The sequence below is a fragment of the Marmota marmota genome, unplaced genomic scaffold (assembly GCF_001458135.2).
Source record: "Marmota marmota marmota unplaced genomic scaffold, marMar, whole genome shotgun sequence".
Classification (NCBI taxonomy): Eukaryota; Metazoa; Chordata; class Mammalia; order Rodentia; family Sciuridae; genus Marmota; species Marmota marmota.
This window is the reverse complement of record NW_025999999.1, coordinates 2,473,189-2,491,676: the sequence shown is the minus strand read 5'-3', so window position 1 is coordinate 2,491,676 and position 18,488 is coordinate 2,473,189. Positions and strand designations below refer to the sequence as shown.

The 18,488-nt window shown below is 44.8% G+C and overlaps 1 protein-coding gene across 1 annotated transcript in view; it reads left to right on the top strand.

Moving 5' to 3' along the window:
- Positions 1 to 63: 63 nt before the first annotated feature.
- The window catches only part of Tll2 (tolloid like 2), a gene marked incomplete at its 5' end in the record, with an annotated part of 50,488 nt that continues 32,063 nt past the window's right edge, over positions 64 to 18,488 (top strand). Inside the window, 6 exons of the mRNA XM_015494572.2 lie at positions 64 to 271; positions 2,529 to 2,646; positions 6,312 to 6,490; positions 7,458 to 7,563; positions 14,279 to 14,403; positions 16,909 to 17,024. Of these exons, the coding sequence (XP_015350058.2) occupies positions 64 to 271; positions 2,529 to 2,646; positions 6,312 to 6,490; positions 7,458 to 7,563; positions 14,279 to 14,403; positions 16,909 to 17,024 (852 nt within the window). The remainder of the gene's footprint in view (positions 272 to 2,528; positions 2,647 to 6,311; positions 6,491 to 7,457; positions 7,564 to 14,278; positions 14,404 to 16,908; positions 17,025 to 18,488) is intronic.

Below are 18,488 nucleotides of genomic sequence, written 5' to 3'. Positions count from 1 at the left end.
CACCTTAGTATGCAGGTTTTAATGCCCCTCTGTGGCTTCGTGGTTCATGCAGTCTTAAGGTAATGCACAAGAGGAATCAGAGGGCAAAGTACATGGTGCCCTGACTGTCTTGCAGATGGCAAGGAGGACATAATGCTTCTGCACAGCCCTGGGACCTTGGATGCCACAGCCAAGACCTTCTCTGCCCGGGTCCGAAGAGCCACAACTTCAAGAACAGAGAGGATATGGCCTGGAGGCGTCATCCCCTATGTCATCGGAGGGAACTTCACTGGTCAGTAGCCCCAAATAAGGCTGCTTTGGGGCTGGGTGCTCTGGCTCCCAGGGTTGAGAGCATCCTTCCAGGAGGGACTTGGGTGGGACAGAGTGAATGCCAGGACCACAGCAGTCCCAATCTGCCTAGGCTCTCTTGTTCCCAGGGAAACCACAATCTCTTTTAGGGCTGTATTCTCAAAGTGGTCACCTTGTTCCCAAGGATTAGGTAGGGACAAATCACCCTGGTCCTGAAGGACAGATGGGGTTTGCACTATAAGCATATGAAGACAAGCCAACTCCCACCCCCAGACACAAAGGGCAGCACAAGTGGCTGCACATGGTAGCCTGTCATCTTCTGCCCAGATGAGCACTAGTAGTCCCTTATCAACACCCATCAGAGTAGTGCTCTCCGGGGCAAGCAGGGGGTGCCAATAGAGGTGACACGATGTGGCATGACTCCCTGGGTTCAAATAACGACATTTCCCATCCCACAGAGATGTTTTCAGAATCAAATAAATTAATATAGATAAAGCACTTAGAATTGGGTGTAGCACATAGTAATTAGTATTTCCTGTTAGTATTATTGTCTGTAGAATATGTGAGTCATCCCATTGGCTTCCCATTGCCTCTGAAACCACCCATCACGGCCTACCAGGCTGTCCCCTGGTGGCCTGCCTCCCCCGCTTCCTAGTCTTCTACATTCTCCTCCTTTTCCCTAGTCCCTATGCTCTGGCCTCAGCAGCCATCTTCCCGTTCCAGAACATGCCCACCTCCAGCCCCCTTGGCACATGTAGGCTGGCACTTGCCCTTCTGTTTGCCAAGAGCTTTGCATGGCTGGCTGCTTCTAATCAGTCAAGTCTCACATGAAAGGACACACATCCATAGAAAGTCCCTCTGCCTCCCCATGACCCCATCAGGTGTCCCAGAGCCTAGTTTAGAACCTTTACGGCACTTATCATCACCCAAAATGACTTCCCTTTTTATTTCTGGTTGCTTTTCGCCTCTGCCTGAGCTCTGTGGGGGCTGGGTTTTTTTTTTTTTCCTTCCTATTTTCTCTCCCACATCTCCAGCACCTAGGACAGGGCCTGGCCCAGAAGAAGCAAAATCTGTCCATGGCAGGCCTGTGGCCAGTACAGCCAGAGTTGAACACCTCAGTGAAAGCCACCGAGTGAGCCCCCAGGTTCTCAGTGCCCTTTATGAGTCCTTCAGATCCCCGTGGCTCTGTGACTTCTACTATAAGAGGTATTTGATAAAAGAAGGTGTCCTGATGACCTGCCATGGCCACTGAGAACCACAGATGAGCAAGTTGGTGAAAGAACTACACAGACCTGGAGAGTGGTCCCCTGGAGCCTGGAAGGAGCATGGAGCTGCCCCTTTGTCTCTTCTTGGTGGCATTACCCACACTTCCTAGAGCCAGCTGCATCATTAAGTGCTGCAGTAAAGAGATGACTAGGACTTTGTCCTGCCCTTGGGGAGCCCCCAGTTCTAAAGCAGAAAAGTATATATGCCTAAGGAACCGAAAAGTAGGATTATGAATGGCTGCCATTGTTTTTCGTATCTTAATTGTGTTCTGACCATAGATTATATTACCTTCTGTGATCATCTGACCACAGATTATATTACCTTCATCAGAATGAACTAATGGTATATATTAGGATTTTGTTGTTCTTTAATACGTAGGATTGCTATTTTGATGAGTAATTTAGCCATCAACAAATTGAACTGAAAATGTCAAGATGTCAAGACGAGTGGACAGCTGTTATTCTTTATTCTGTGTCCATGTTTTGGGGGATAATATGACAAGGTGCCCATATCTTCTAGACTATGGCAGGAGTTTATTTCAGTTTTTTATGTTTTAATTTAATTTAATTTACTTATTTGTACCCCTCTAACACTCTAACTCCTAGCCTCAGCCCTGTTTGTACTTCCCAAATACCTGTTTTTTGAAAGCTTTTTGAAAAGCTGAAAGATATTTCATTGATAAAATTATATATATTCAAGGTGTACAAAGTGGTAATTTGATACATGATTCCATTATGTAATAATCACCACAATTAAATTAATTAACACATCCATCACCACCTGTAGTTACCATTTGGGGTATGTGTGTGGGGATGGAGCAGATTTAAAATCTGCTCTTATTACATTTCAAGCAAACATTACAATATTATTAGCAGGTCTGTTTTCTTTGATCATCAGAGCAGGCTTAGGCCAGCATGTTTAAGGAAGGCATGGCCCCAGGTATGAAGTGATCAGCCCTTGCCCTGTCGTTCCAGGCAGCCAGAGGGCCATTTTTAAGCAGGCCATGAGACACTGGGAAAAGCACACCTGTGTGACCTTCATAGAGAGGACGGACGAGGAAAGCTTTATCGTTTTCAGTTACAGGAACTGTGGGTGAGTACACAGAAGCAAGACCCTCTTAGCAGAATCAGAGGTGCATGAGTCTTGAATTCCTCTGTAACACTAAGGTGGTGATTTATAGGTGTCGAGGGTTTCCTGGAAACTCTCCTTGCCCTCAGTGAAATTGCAATCCATTTACAAAGCAGATGAGTCCAGAGTGACTCCAGGAAGACCTACTCTTAGTGGGTCCCATTTCTATGAGTGCAATAGGTTGTATTTTATATGGAGAAAAGGTTAGGCCAGTGGCTTTTAACCTCTGATCCCACTGAGAAGCCGATAGCTGGAAAAAGCTGTCCTTTCTCAAGAATGAATGTACATAGATGCAAAGTTCTGCATAGCCTTACACACTTCCTACAGAAACATTACACACAAGAAAATGACTGAATTATGAAAAAAGATATCTGTTATGCTGATAAATGTGTGAGGTACTCTCTACTAAAAAAGAAAGGTTTCCATTTAAGGTCAAAAATCAAAATCGAACTGCATGCTCTACATATAAGCTTAGAATCATGAGCTGGGTCCATAACCCAGAGAGGTTTAAAAGCAAAAGAAAGGAGGTGTACAGACAAACACTAGCAAAGGGAAGTTGGCATCCTGATTGTAATTATAGATGAGGCTTTTCTTGTTTGGGTTTTTGTTTTTATTATGCATTTATTTATTTTGTGGTCCTGGGGATTGAACCCAGGGTCTTCGCCCATGCTAAGCAAGATCTCTCACTGAGCTACATTCCCAGCCCTGTTGTCATTTTTGAAGTTAGAAAGTGTTAAAAAAAAAAGTGACACTTTATAATAAGGAAGGGTACAAGTTATGGTGAGAATATGTGTCACAAATATTTATGCACTAAATGGCATAGCATTAAGAGTCACAAAACAAGCCTTGGGTATCCAAGGGGAAATTGACAGAAATACCAGCAGCAGGAGATTTACTTCACTTTCATCAAGTAGGTTAGCATCAAGTTGACTGAAAAAATAAGTAGAGAATTATAGAGGATCTAAAAAGTATAATTAATACAGTTGGCAGGAGAATGAAATAAACACTATGAATACTGACTCTGTAGGTCTGTTGTATTCTGTAACATCTTTTTAAAGTGCATGTTGAAGGTGTATTGACCTTGTCCATCTATTCAGCATTAAGAACATCTCAGTAGGCCCTAAAAGGCAGAAATAACATTAAAATATTCTCAGATTCAAAGCAATGAAACTGGACACAATAACAAAAATAGAATTACCATTACTTGATAAGTTAAAAGCTCCTCCTATTTTTTTAATAGCTCTTAGGTCTTACAAAAATCAAGATTAACATGGCAGAATGTCTAGATAATGAAAGCCGTATGGTTCAAAATGAAATAGATAAGGCCAAGGCCTTATCCACAAAATATCCACACCAATACTTAAGAAATAAGTATCCAATTAAGAGAAGTAAGCTACAATAAATAAAATAGATATAAACCACAGTTGTCACAATAACAACAACAACAAAAAAAAAAAAAACTAATGAGAGCACAAGGAGACATTATAAGGCTAATAAATTCAAGAGTGAAATCTTTGAATAAACAAGAGACAACGGATAAACCACTTGTTGGTGTAACTGAGACCAAAAGTGGCAGCACAGAAACACACAACATTAGAAATGGAAAAGATTTTATGATTATAAAAGAGTACTTTGCAACATTCCAGGGCAACAAATGTGAAAATCTTGATAATGTGAATGACTTCAAGGTAAATATAAAGTACTGGCGCACACCAGTGGCTTTGAAAGAAATTGAAAAATGGAGGTAAAAAAGCTTTCTTGCCCTAAGAACCAAATGCAGAGTTTCATAGGGGAATTCTTTTATACCTTCAAGAATCGAATATTCTGATACTACTGAAACTTTTCAGAGCATAGAAAAAAAAACATTTTCAAATTCCTCTAAGGAGCTATCGTGGGCTTGCTTCCCTAAAATGACAAGGAGGGCATCAACAATAAATAAACAAATAAGTTATAGACATCTCACATATGAATAGTCATGAAAAATCTCAAGTAAAACATTAGACTCAGCAGTAGGAAAAATGAAGAGTAGTTGCCACGTAGGCTAAGGAATACAGGACTAGTTCATCATTAGGAAATCTACTCACAAGATTGATAGGCCAAAGGAGGGAAACCATGTGCATATCTCAATATGTGCTAAAAGGCATCTGCAGGTTTCAACATGCATTTTCTGTCTTCAAAAAGGAGGTAGCACAGTACTAGATGTCAATTACAAAAAGATACACACACACACACACACACACACACGAAATACATTTATATATCATTGCATTTGAAACCACAAGCCAATATTGGTAACAATCCTAGAAGCATTTCTGTTGGAATTAGGAACAAGCCAAAGATGTTTATGGTCACTACCATGATTTGACCTTGCTTTGGAAATACTAAGTGATATAATGAGGCAGGAGAATGAAATAAACACTATGAATATTGGCAGGAACAAGGCAAAGTTCGTGTTATTGGAAGTTAATGTGATCATGTGCCTAGAAAACCCAGAAAATCAATTGAAAAACCATTAGAAACCCAAAGAGACTCTACTAAGGTGGACTGATCACAAAAGTAACTGGCAAAAAAATGAATTGCTTTTGTTTATACATGAACTAGCATGATGCGTTTTACAATGGAAAAAAATATCGCTTCATAATCATTATCAAAATTTCAAACGCCCACATCCTTTTGTTCATTAATTCTATTGCTTGGGATTCACCCTACCGTGAACAAGAGAGATTCCAGCTTTTCTTTGTTTCCCTTTTGTTTTGGTGTGGTTTATTTGTTTTATTTCTCTCTTGCAGCTTTGTTTAAATAGCAAAAACTAAGTGTATTTTGGCAAGAGACCGATGAAGTAAATTTTAATGCTATAAAAATATTTAGTACCGAGAAATAAACTTGGTACTGTATTGCTTTGAAAAGAATTAATGAAGTCTACAGTGGGCTCTTTAAAGCCAAAAATGAGGGAAAGAGGCAGGCTGAAAAACAAGGTCCATAGTGTATTGTGTAATTTAAATATATACTTATATAAAGATAGCTTTCTGTCTCTCTGTATTTATATCTGTCCATCCGTCTGTCTTTCTTTCTGTCTTATAATTGTCTGGGAATACATCCAAGAAACTGTTAGCAATGTTTAGCTTTGGATAGAGATTGGATGTGCGGATGAGAGACTTCGATCTTTGGAAACATGGTCAATAGACATTATCTGGATGATAAGATGATGGGACATTTTAATAGTTTGACAAAATCAGTGTTGGACAGTGTATTAGGAATAATGAATAAATAGTTGAAAAAAGAATTGTGCCAAGAAGGGAGTCTCTGTTTCCTCTAACAATGGTACTAAGAGGCACACTTTCCAGAACTTCTGCCTCATTCTCTCGTCTCTTTTCCTCGTCCTTATAAATGGTCCAATCGAGCCTCAGGTGCATGTGCTTAATTCCAGGAGGGGAAACTCTTTCTTCAGATTCCCAGAAGGTTTGAGAAGCATCTTTTGAGGACATCTCTGTATTCGGCAGGGGGTCAAACAATGGGAGGACTTTTACCTCTGAAGTGTGCCAGTGGGTGGGTGGGGAGGGGTGGGGTTCTTGCCTCTTGCCCTGGATATCCCCTGACCTGCTGACCTGAGTGTTTCTATCATTATCCAGCTGTTGTTCCTACGTTGGGCGTCGAGGAGGGGGACCCCAGGCCATATCCATTGGCAAAAACTGTGACAAGTTTGGCATCGTGGCTCACGAGCTGGGCCATGTGGTTGGTTTCTGGCATGAGCACACCCGGCCAGACAGAGATCAGCATGTCACCATCATCAGAGAAAACATCCAGCCAGGTAAGGAGGCCTGTGTAGAGTCTGGAAGCCACATCCAGGAAGGTGGCACCCACAGGGTCAAGAGGGAGTGGAGGAGAGGGCCTGCCGGGAGCTGAGCAAAGCTGACAGCTAAACATGGGGCAGCGACCCAATTGTGTGGGCACTTGCTGCCAGCACTGCCACTGTCCGTCCTACTGTGGCCTTCTTGGGCAGTCACCTGCTCAAGTTTGTAGAACAGAAATGAAATAATGATTTTCCCATGTTGTAAAAGACAGTTCCCTAAATAGAACAGAATCAACCAGAATTCTGTTGCAGCATCAGGGCTGATCAGCCAAAGAAAGTTCTCCCGGCTGCCGTCGTGAGTCATTTTGCTGACTTGGGCAACACATGGTTTTGAAACTGCAGTGCAGTTAAGGTACCAGTGCGTGTAAGGGCCGTGTTTCTGCCTAGAAGCCTTCTGCCCCAAGGCAGCTAACGCATCTAGATTTTTAAAAACATATCTTCTCACGTTAAATAATTAAATTTAACCGTTGATATTTAACAGGAAACTTGCTTGTTGAGTTATAGGGTTGCCTTCAACATGCTTTAGAGATCTAAACTGTGAAGTCCTTGGGATTGAATTTAACTGATTCATTTTCATTTCCTCCTTCAAATTGCAAGAATGGAATTTTTGATTTTTAGCTTAACTTTTTTTTTTTTTTTGGCAAGCAGATTGAGTGCTAATCAGCCTGCAAATATAGTTCAAGATCTTCAAGTGGCATTTGGGGAGGGGTGTTGGGTGGCAGGGCTGGGAGAACACAGGGCTTGCGTTAAGTTTCCAATTTCCAACTTCTGTTAGAAACAGCAACAGGAAGCTCTGTAAACCCTGTTATTTGACTAGCTGGGATAAGAGTGGCGGGAAATGCTACGGGCCCTCCCTCTCCCTCCTCTGCCTCCTTTCAGGTGCTGCCTTGGTTTTCAAAGTCCTTAACAGAGTGTTGTGTCACAGGTCAGGAGTATAATTTCTTAAAAATGGAAGCTGGGGAAGTAAGCTCTCTGGGAGAGACCTACGACTTTGACAGCATCATGCACTACGCCCGGAACACCTTCTCAAGGTCGGAACCCTTGCTTGTGCTGTCTGTGTTTTATCGTGCCTGCCGCAGGCTTGGGTCAGATTCCTGAGGTCTGTGCAGAGTGAGCGAGTCTCTGCATGATCCTAGCACGGCTGGCCTGTCTGTCCTTGAAATACAGTGGCCCCTGGGCTGTAGTGAAATATAATCTAATCAGGTTCCTGCTAATAAGATTTAATCCCATTGTGAAGCTGGCGTTCCATCATATCCTAATGTCACAAGCAGCAAACTGGAAAAGGGGAATTATTGAGAGGTTAGCTGGGATAATAACTTAGAAGCTGTGTGTAAAATTTTTGGGGGGTGGGGGAACCTCTTTAAAGCATGTCCTTGTGTAAGTGTGGTGGTGCTCACTGCTTCTCCTAGAAGAGGTTTGGTTTATTGGAAGCTAGGTCGTGTCAGAGGCTGGAGGGCTGTAAATCACAGATTCACCTTACAGGTAAAGAAAATGAGGCTCCAGCCAGCTCAGAGGTGCACAGGTAGCTGGGGTTGGAGGGAGAACAAGGATCCAGGTTCTCTGCCTGCCGATCATGGATGATGGAAAGTATTTTACTGAGTGGGGCTGGACCTGTTTTTTTATGGTTGGCATTGGCAGGGTCTGAAGAGCCGGGTCACTGTTCTCCTCCTTACTGTCCTGCTTCTAGGCCACATAAATGTTTTTTTGTGTGTGTGTATGTAGAAGTTTTTCCATACCAGTTCCATTTTTTGTGGGTCTTCCCGCTATTGAGTTAAAGAAGATACACAGTTCAGATATTCTCTCTCTTGGCACTTTCTTTTCAGTGTCCTCTTAAAACCAGCTGTTTGTTTATTTAATTGTTCCCCCAGAAAAGGTTTGAGGTGACTTCCAATACATGCATACAAGGAAAAAAATGGATTGAGAAAACTGGAGGAAAGAGAGGGGAAAAAAATAAGAATAGAAAGTTACATTGAAGCCTGGAATAACTTTAATACTCAGAATACATGCTGTAAGTTCTTGTACATCTTGATGGGGTTGACAGCAGACCTTGCCCTGTGCATCCTAGCAGTCACAGCAAAAAAGGGAAACAATCTATTTTGGGAGTTGTCATTGTGCATAAAGATTAAAGGTAGCCATTGGCTCAGGAGACCGTTTCTAGACTGAAATAGATACCAGTCACCAGGCCTCCTTTGTTCTGGTGAGACTGGTGGAGGCACCCTGTTGATGCCGTCATAAGATTAGTAAATCTCAGCATCCCAGGTTCTCCAGGGCACTGTTCCCTGGCCACACAGCTGAGTCAGTCCTGACCCGTCTCCTGAATCCAGGAGGGAGCTCCCGAGCTCTAATGGGAGAGTTCAGTCAAGTCAAAATCTTTGACAGCATTTCAAAGTGGCATAGGCCGAGCCACCCTTGGTTCTTCTTTCTCCTCCTGGCTCTTCTTCAAAGACACAAGGGGCAGTGGAGTGTGACCAAGAGGCCACTGAACTGAGAGTAGGAAGACTGGGTTCCAACCCGAGGTCTCTCACAGCCTGGCAGCTGAGGTAGGTGCAGACAGCAATTAGGGGGAGCTGTGTAGTTCGTTCAATTTCCCATTCCATGGGGCTCAGTCTTTCCATGAGTGTCCTCTGAGCCCCTTCCATCTCTAACCTTCATGTTTCACTTTCTTAATCTGGTGTAGATGGGTGAGAGGTTGACAGATAGGCTCTTACCTGATTCTGTACAGGAAATCTGGAGCTGGCTGGGCTTCCTCTTCCATGTTGGGAGGCTGAAACTTTGAGAGCCCACTGTGGGGCTTTGTGTGCAGTCTCAGGAAGCCAGTGGAGTGGGCAGGATGAGAGCCTGTCGGGGGTGCATGTCCCTGTGTGTTGGGCTGACCCTCCAGTTTGGGAAATGGCACAGGGAATAACCAAGTATCACTCCATCATCCCATCATCTGTCATGTAGAGATCAAGTACTACAAGAGTAGGAACCTTTGTTGAGTTGGCCCCACTGAGAAGCTGGTACCTTGGATCTTGTTTCTGTAACTCTTCATGTTGCTTTTTAATTAATTATGGAATTATGATTGATCTCTTATTATTTGCATTTTGTATTCCTCTCTCCCTTGGTAGATGAGATCTTTGGGGAGAGTCTATCTCTTTCTCTTCTAGTCTTCAGCACTCAGTAGGGTGCTTGGCACATGATAGATATTTGTTAAATGAGTATACTAATGTGTGAGTTCCAAGGGGCCCAGGAGGTCAGCAGTGTTGTTGCAATTCTCTGCACATTTCATGATAAGTGACTTCAGTAAGGAGAATCTGTGAGCTCTCCCAGCCTGAGTGCGCTGTGGGAACTGCAGTGTCTTTGGGCCTGTTCTGTGCCAGGTGCTGCACAAAACTTTGGAGCCAGAGGCCAGACATGGGCTCTTTTGACATCAGCACTTCTTTCCTTGTCTTTTTTTTTTTTTTAAAGAAAAATTTCTTATTTTTTTCCCCTTGAGATTTCTAGCTCATAATCCCATCCCTTTTGCCCCTCAGGAGAAAACCATTACTGCTATCTATTATCAAAGGCAACCATTTTATCAGCATGAACCAGGGGAAATCCATGATCCAAACCCATGAAATAATCTCTCCTCATCCAAAGTACCCACAGTTCCTAGGAGGGAGATTGACAGGGGCAGCACTGGGTGTGATGGGCAGCTTCCCCAAAGGCCATCTTCCCTTCTGCAGCTGTTACCTTATCTATTATTGCAGAACAATTCTCGGCCTAACCTAGCAGAACAATCCGCTGCCAAACTTAGGGACTTAAAACAGCAGCTCATTCTTTTTTCTGATACTCTGGGTCAGTCCGGCTCATTTTTCTCTGGTCTGCCCTGATATCACTCATGCAGCAACAGTCATTTGACAGTTTGAACTGGGGGTCAAGATGACCAGTCACATAGCTCACAGTTGGTGCTGCTTGGCCGTGCCAGTCGGTCCCCCTTCCCACGGGCTGTCATCCTCCAGTAGGTGGGAGCAGGCTCTTCTCTGCTTGAGGACTCAGCTCCTGGGGCGAGCTGGGAAGCAGCAAGGCCCAGGCTTAGAACTTGCATGACATCTGTCTCTTCTGCTCCATTTTATTGGTCAGAGCAACCCACAAGGCCAGCCCAGTCTCTGGTGAAGAAATAGATTCCACTTCTGAACGAGAGAGAGGAGTGGCAACTTCACATTGCAAAGGGATATAAATATTAGGAGGTGTGATTAATTATTTTATTAATCTATCACTGCTCTCTTTTTACCTCTGCACCAGAGTTTGGAATGTTTTTTTTTTCCAAATCTATTTTGCTACAGGTAGATACCTAAATTGTCTTTTCTGCCAATTTTCTGAAAACCATTCTTTTCTTTGGGCCCTTACTAGGGGGCTTTTCTGGAATTTTGTCCAAAGTTTCTCAAGTCCCAGTGGCTCAGGAGGCTGAGGCAGGAGGACAGCAAGTTTGAGTTCAACAAGTTCAAGTTCAGCCTCAGCAACTCAGTGAGGCCCTAAGCAACTTAATGAGACCCTATCTTAAAACTAAAAAAATAAAAAGAGCTGGGGATGTGACTCTATGGTTAAAGGCCCCTGGGTTCAAACCTTGGTACAAAAAAAAAGTTTCTCTACTCCCTAACTTGAGGTCATTACTCCTGTTTACATATCCCTGAAACCATACTGTACCTTGTCTTTGATTCTGTGAGAGAGCAGAAGACAGCCTACAAATGTATGCTCATCTAGGAGACAAAGGCTTTTCCCGCTGATGGGAAACCCGGTCTTTTTTTCTCTTTACAACTGAATCATCTCCTTACAACTTTATTCCCTCTGGTTTATTGTGCTGCTTCTCTGCTCTCCCTTAGTTGGACCCAAGCTGTGGGGAGTGATATCTTTGGAGAGGTTTTGTTGGGCATAGGTCCAGGGAACAGGAGGAGACAGTCTCCTAGTACAGGGATGTCTTTGTTTGGAGAACCCAGAGCTGACAGTTTTATTCCCTATGGCATCTGCCAAAGCCTTTCTTAGTCTAGCAGAATGTCAATGTCAGTGCTAGGGGTTGCCCCCCATGAGAGGGGGAAGGATCACTATGGCAATGTGTTACTCAGGGCAGCTCTTCCAGCAGACCTCTTTCAGTGTCCTGTGCCTTGCTGGTAGCTCGGAGACGTACAGGAATATCCCAGCTCCAAAACCTGTTCTCATGTGAGCCAGTGTGCCTGTTTGAGGTCTCCAGGGCTTTAAGTCTCCTAGGCACTTAATACTATCATTGAAGGCCCACTGTTTCCTGTCCACTGTTTCACTAGCTGGGAAGGAAGAAGATGCTCAGGGGTGGGTTCCAGGGCTGCCTGGGTTCCAGAGCTGGCTGACCACTGGGCAAGTTGTGTAAGCCCCACAGATTTGGATTTCTCACCTGTAGAGTGGGAAGCCTAGTGATAGGGAATCTGCCTTCCAGGGTGTAAAGAAGATTAAAAGAGAAGATGCTTGTCAAGCTCCCGGCCCCAGGCAGGTCTCTTATCACTAGGCTCAGGGATCAGAGCACAGTGGGCTTCAAGAAATGGCTCTTGAATTAAAGTATGCAGCCAAGACAAAGGGCTGGCTTCAAAACATTTGCAAAATAGCTATTTACATCCAGAAGGAAATGCTGAAATGCACACAATCACCTAGCTACTAACTGTGCACTCTCCTTTTCCCTGGCTCTCTCACTTTCAAACACTGTTTCTCTTAACTCTGTACTAACCTAGAAAATGCATATTATCTGTATTTCTTCCTGGTCACATTACTTTGTCATATTTTTGCTCTAGAGGTGCTTGTTTTTCTAAATCAGACTCCAAGCTGACTTTCTCTCCAACACTAGCACGAGAAGTCTAGACCATCTGCTGATTTCCCTTTCAGCCTCTGGGTGCCCAGCTTTCTCTAAATGTGCCCTAGCTTTCTCTAACTCCTCCTGTCTCCTCTCTGGGTCCGCAGTCCTCTAGAGAAACCTCAGTGGAATCCTTGGTCTCCCTTAGTGACCTCACCAGGTTTTAAACCATAAGTAATGACTCTAGAGAACTCTAAATTCAATCACCTATTATTGTAAAAATAGGCACCGCTGCTCTCACAAATGATGTGTCCATTTGTAGATATTTCCCTGAAGAAAGGAATTTTGCAGCACAAACGTAATAATCACCACATTGTCCAAGCAGCCCAGGCTCACACACCCTGCCTGGCAAAGTCACCAACAGACCTCGCATGTGGAGACCGGGTCTCCTGCCCTCCCTCACCATTCTTAGGACACACCTGAGCTAAGGCAGTGGCTTGGGAATGAGGAGAAGGGTAGGGACTGGAGGGATGCCATCATAGAAGGCGTGGGACCTGGTCATTAGTCCAAGGGAGTGTGAGGGAGAGGGAGGAGCTGAGGCCTCTTTGGTCCAGTCTCAGGAGACAAAGGTCATGGAATTAGCAGGAGAAGATTGGAGCAAATTTGTTTTGGGACATGTTGGGTAAAGAAGCCCCTAGGATAGCTCAGAGGAGGTGGGACCAGGTGTCAGGGGCCTGGTAGATGGTTCTGAGCTGGAAACAGAATTTACTGTGTGTCTCAGGTGGTGGGTAAAATCCTGGGAGTAGGTGGAACACGGAGAGAGGAGAACAGAGGAAGTGGGCAGAACCCCAAGGGACAGCATTAGTCAGGAAGCAGAAGTGACTCCTGTAGCTCAGCTTAGAGCAGTGCTCTGGGAACAGGGAGAAGAGAGTGAAGAGGGTTGGAGGGGTGACAGGTCCCAGGGCTGTAGAGAGCACAGGCGAAGTCTGAGAAACACCCATTAGTAGGTGAGTGGTGACCATCACGGATGGTATCAGATAACAGGTGGAGTGAGGAGTGAATGATAGGTGATCATCAAACAGGGAGGGGATGCAATTCTTTCCAGAAACTCAGTTAAGAAAGAAGAAAACAGGTGGTACCAAGAGGAGCTGGTTCAATGCAAGGCCTAACCTCTAGGAGAGGCCCCCCACAGATGGTCTGGAGGCAGAGAGGAGGCTCAGAGCTGGCAGCAAAGCAGGTGGGGAGAAACCACGCCCACACAGGGCGATGCAGATAGGGCCGGGGCTCAGCCAGGCATCCTGGTTTCCATTTGTGTTTTAGAAATGAAGCTGTCATTTTAGATATCATTCACATGGGAGTAGAATATGATGCTAACCCTGGGAAGGGCTGCCACAACCATCCAGGCCAACCTCTTTCAACTTCCTCTTGTTCTCTGCATTTCTCTCTGGCCATCACGACCCCTCAAGCTGATTTACCAACTCATTTGCCTTCACTTGCTGGCCAGCTGCCCAGAGCCACACACTGCACCAGCTCCCGTGCTCCCTCTGAATGACTCCAGAACTTATCTATGCATAGCACTGCCCAATGCACACCTCCAGGGGGCGCCACTCACGCCGCCATCTATCTGAATGGTGCTCCCTGCCTTGTGCAGTGTGCTGACCCCAGGGCTAGGCTTCTCAGGGACTTCATGAAATGCTCAGTACACATCAGTAAGGAAGGCTCTGGCAACCAGGCTAGGGCATATTTTTCCACTTGGCAGTCATCTTTCCTTGGAAAGTGAGCAGGCAGCTGATGAGATGAAATGCTGAAAGGCCAGCCAAAGCAAGGAAGCTACTCCCGTCATGCCAGCCCGGGGAGAGGCAGGCGGGGAAGGAATGCTGAGGAGAATAGGGGCAAGGAAATGAAGACTAAAGCCCAGGTGCACAGGCTGACAGTCTGACTTTTCTTCCTCTCTCTCTTTTTTGTTCCTGTAGAGGAGTTTTCTTAGACACCATCCTTCCCCGTCGGGATGACAATGGCGTCAGGCCCACCATTGGCCAGCGTGTGCGTCTCAGTCAGGGAGACATAGCTCAAGCCCGGAAGCTGTACAAATGCCCAGGTAACTGTGAGCCGTAGGGTGCCCAATACCTCTGAGCATCCCACAGAGCGCAGCTCGCTGCTGTTTGCAAATGGCATTCTTGTGATAACTTGGGGAACCTAAAGGGACTGTTCCTTGGCAGTTATTATTTCTGAGATCTGTCTTAGGAGGTGTGAGATTGCATAGAAAACCAAAATGGTGAGGAGAATTAATAGGTTCTCAGAGCCTATAGCAAGACTTGTGAAGGTCTTTGGACTTCTCTGGCAAAGCCCGGGGTCCAGAGGGGAAGAAGTCGCAGTAGGAGAGCAGTACACAGGTGTCCAGGGTGGTTGGCCCCATAACAGTCAGAGCACTGGACGATTGGGACTGGTGATGTGGATTTGGCAAGACAAGAACCAAGGAGCTGGGCAGGAAGACAGAGTGAGGGAGAATGCTTGGGGAGAATGGAGATCTGTTTCCCAAATACTATGGGTAGGGGAAGCCTCAGTGCTATAAAGGAGGCCATTTCTATGGCCTTAGGTCAGTGACCAGTGGCTGCTATTGAAGACTGGGCAGTACTCATGGGTTGCAGCAAATGCCTATTCTGTGGCCAGTGCAGCAGTCCCCGTCCTTTGAATTGGCCCTCTTTGCCTTTTGTCCTCTTACTTTCAGCACCATCTCAACCCCTGCTACCCTGGGGGTGAGGTCTCCTTTCATCCCCTGAGCTGCTGGGTGACAGTGCAAAGCATTGGTTGCAGCAGCCAAAATTTTACCACGGATGGGACAAAATACATTCCTATGGTTTGGGGAGGACAGTAGGAAGTTCCATTACCAACAGGTCCAGTCACTTTCCAAATGCAAGCCTCTGGAGAAATGCTGGGCTGTCACATTGCTCTACTACACAGGACCATGGGACCTGCAAAGGACTCTGTGGGGCTTGCATCCTCATGAAACTAGGAAATATGTCCATTCAGCTATCAGTCATCTGGGGGCATGTTGGGGCCGAAATACAGAACACGTATATCATATAACCTTGCTGAATTTAAAGGGAAACCTTATAGCTCTCCCTGGGAAATGCCACAGTATTTATTTAGTTATAATGTATATGCTGCTTATTTCCCAAAAGGGTCCAAGGCAGCTGGTAAATACCACGGAGCTACACAGTAATATATCTGTTGTTGCAGAATGTTGATGATTATTCTAAAATAATTTCCATGGAACCCTCGGGGGGTGTTGACTGCCAGGCATAATCCTCGTGATGCCTGGCAGTTGTTCGGTAATATGATATTGAAGCCCCGATATCCAGGATTTCCTGAGGCCAGGGATGGGCCGTTCTCCACACATCTCTTCCTGAAGTTCCAAAAACTATGGATCTTCAAGTCGTTTCACAGAGTGACTGAAAGCTAAGCTGTTGTCAGGCAGAGGTTGAGTCACATGTAGGAGAAGATGTTTAAGGACATTTGGAACAAATGGAGGTGTCCATTTGGAGGTGTCCCCATAAGATGAGAGGCACCCAGCAAGCCAGCGTCTTTGTCTTTGGGGTTTAAATCCCTGGAGCTCAGAGAAATCCAAAACCTAAAGCTCCCAATATACAGGTACCTTTTTTTTTTTAAAGGACAAATCTGGGGAAATATTTTTAACATCCATGTTCTATGTTTTAGACTCATGACCAAGTACCCTTCAAACACACAAGGGCAGGATAGCATACGGTAGAATATTTTAGCTTCCTGTGCTTCTACATTCTTCTCTGTTTTCTTGACTAGATGATAGCTTGTTTGGAGGTGTGTGGCAGGAAAAAAAAAAAAAGAGGGAGGAGGGGGAGGTGTGGGCAAGTTTCAAACTAATAGCTGAGGGCTGGGGATGCAGCTCAGTGGTAGAGTGCTTGACCAGCATGCTTGGGGCCCTTGGTTTGATTCCCAGTGCTGGGGAAAAAAAAAAAATGATTCACACTAACAGCTGAAATGAGTTTAAAAGTATTTTTTTTTTCTTGCCTCACTGACTGGCACTTCCATATTCTTCCTGTGGCATATATTATCATTAGCAATCATAATGGCTGCAGTGTATGGAGCACTCAGTAGGTCCCAAGCACTGAGCACACCCACTTCACACAATGCAAATGATTCCACTCACGCTCTGAGTGAGGCCCTGCTTACTTTACAGGTAAGAAAACAAAAGTCCAGCACACAACCACACAGCTGGCCAGAAAGCAGATATTCCAACCCAGCTCTGGGCTGTCCTCAGTCCTGAGAGTCTCAGCAGAGCCCCCTGGGTGTTACTCTTTGTACCCTGATGCTACTTTCACTTATGTTAGCTAGAAAAATGTCAACGTGCCAGAAAAATGTCAGCATGAGCTTTTGGGAGACACTTCATATCCAAACCATAGCAGATGTTCACAGAAAAATGTCAGCGTCCAAGATTGCGTCTTGCCAGTGGTTCTGAAGGCTTTGGGTGGTGAAGGGTGTGTTTGCCCTGCATCCCTGAGCAGGGGCTGTTTGGGCAGGGACCAGGTGCATGAGCCATGTCACAGTTCTTGCTTTGCTTATGCAGCATGCGGGGAGACCCTGCAGGACACAACAGGAAACTTTTCTGCACCTGGTTTCCCAAACGGCTACCCTTCTTACTCTCACTGCGTCTGGAGAATCTCTGTCACTCCAGGGGAAAAGGTAGGTGGAGCATTAACTGCCCTGGTTGGATCATTGCACGTGGTATATATGTACTGAAGTCGCACAGTGTACTCCATAAATATGTACTATTATTATTAATAAAAAATAATTAATTAAAAATAAATGTTTAAAGAGATGAAACTGTTAACTACCCTGATTTGATCATTACACACTCTATACTTGTATCAAATTCTCACTTTGCCCCATAAATATGTACAATTAAAATAATAATAAATAAATATTAAAGGTGAAAAACCTTCTTGTGAGTTGGGTGAGATAGGAGGACTTATTTTTACAGTTACTAGTAATCATAAGAGCAGTTTTCTTATGAGCACACAGTACGTGCCAGGTACTTCACCGGTGCTATACATTCATTATTTCTGGACTTCTCCACCAGTCTCACCTGTACACAAGGAGGCCTGGCACATACTAGATATCTACGTAAGTTACAAATCAAGCTAACTGTAAAGTAGATTGTATCTCCTACCTTGATAAGCACACTATTATTATGCCCTGGAGAGCAAGGTTCATTTCAGAATTTATTGACAGCTCAGAGTGCTACTCTGGAAGGTGTCAACATGGCAGAACTGGCCACAAACCCACCGTTGATTGCTTCAGGAGCCTGTGTTGACACCCTGGCCACAATCCCAGGCATCAGCCACTCCTGCTTTGCAGACAGCTGCTCCTTGGCTAGTGGATGTGGGTAGCCACCCTCAGGAGGATGGGTCCAAAGAATAGTCCTTGCATGCACTGCAAGTGGGCTCAGAGCTATATGGACAGGGAATTCCAGGGTCCTGGATCCTTGGAGTAGGGCTTTGAGACCAAGGAGTATAAGCTCTGGGTTCACATGTTCCTTTGGCCCTGAAGATTCCATGACCCTCTAGAGCTGAGCCTAGGGCAAGGGCCTCTTTACTCTGCAATAAAGGTGGCATGTTCTCAACCCTACTTCAGGGTGCATATTCAGGGTGCATATTCATAGTCTATGAAGGAAGAATTTTAAGCTCAGACATTAAGGTAATTGCCCAAATTCATGGTGAGATATAGAACTGGGAATGGGAAACCAGACCTTGTACTCCAAAGTTTATCTTATTACTTAATAACTACAAATGCAAGTGTTCTTCAAATTGTCTTAGATGTTGTTTTAGTCAGCTTTTTCGCTGCTGTGACTAAAAGATCTGACAAGAACAATTTTAGGGAAGAAAAGTCTATTTGGGGGCTCATGATTTCAGAGGTATCTCAGTCCATGAGTAGTTGGTTCATTCCTCAGGGTTCAAGGTGGGGCAGGACATCATGATGGAAGAGTATGGTGGAGGGAAGCAGCTCACATGGTGATCAGGAAGCAGAGATACAAATATATACCCCAAAGCCAGGGCCCCAATTCCCACCTCCTCCAGCCACACCCTACCATTTCAGGTACCATTCAGTTAATCCCAATCGGGGGATTAACTCATCGATTGGATTAAG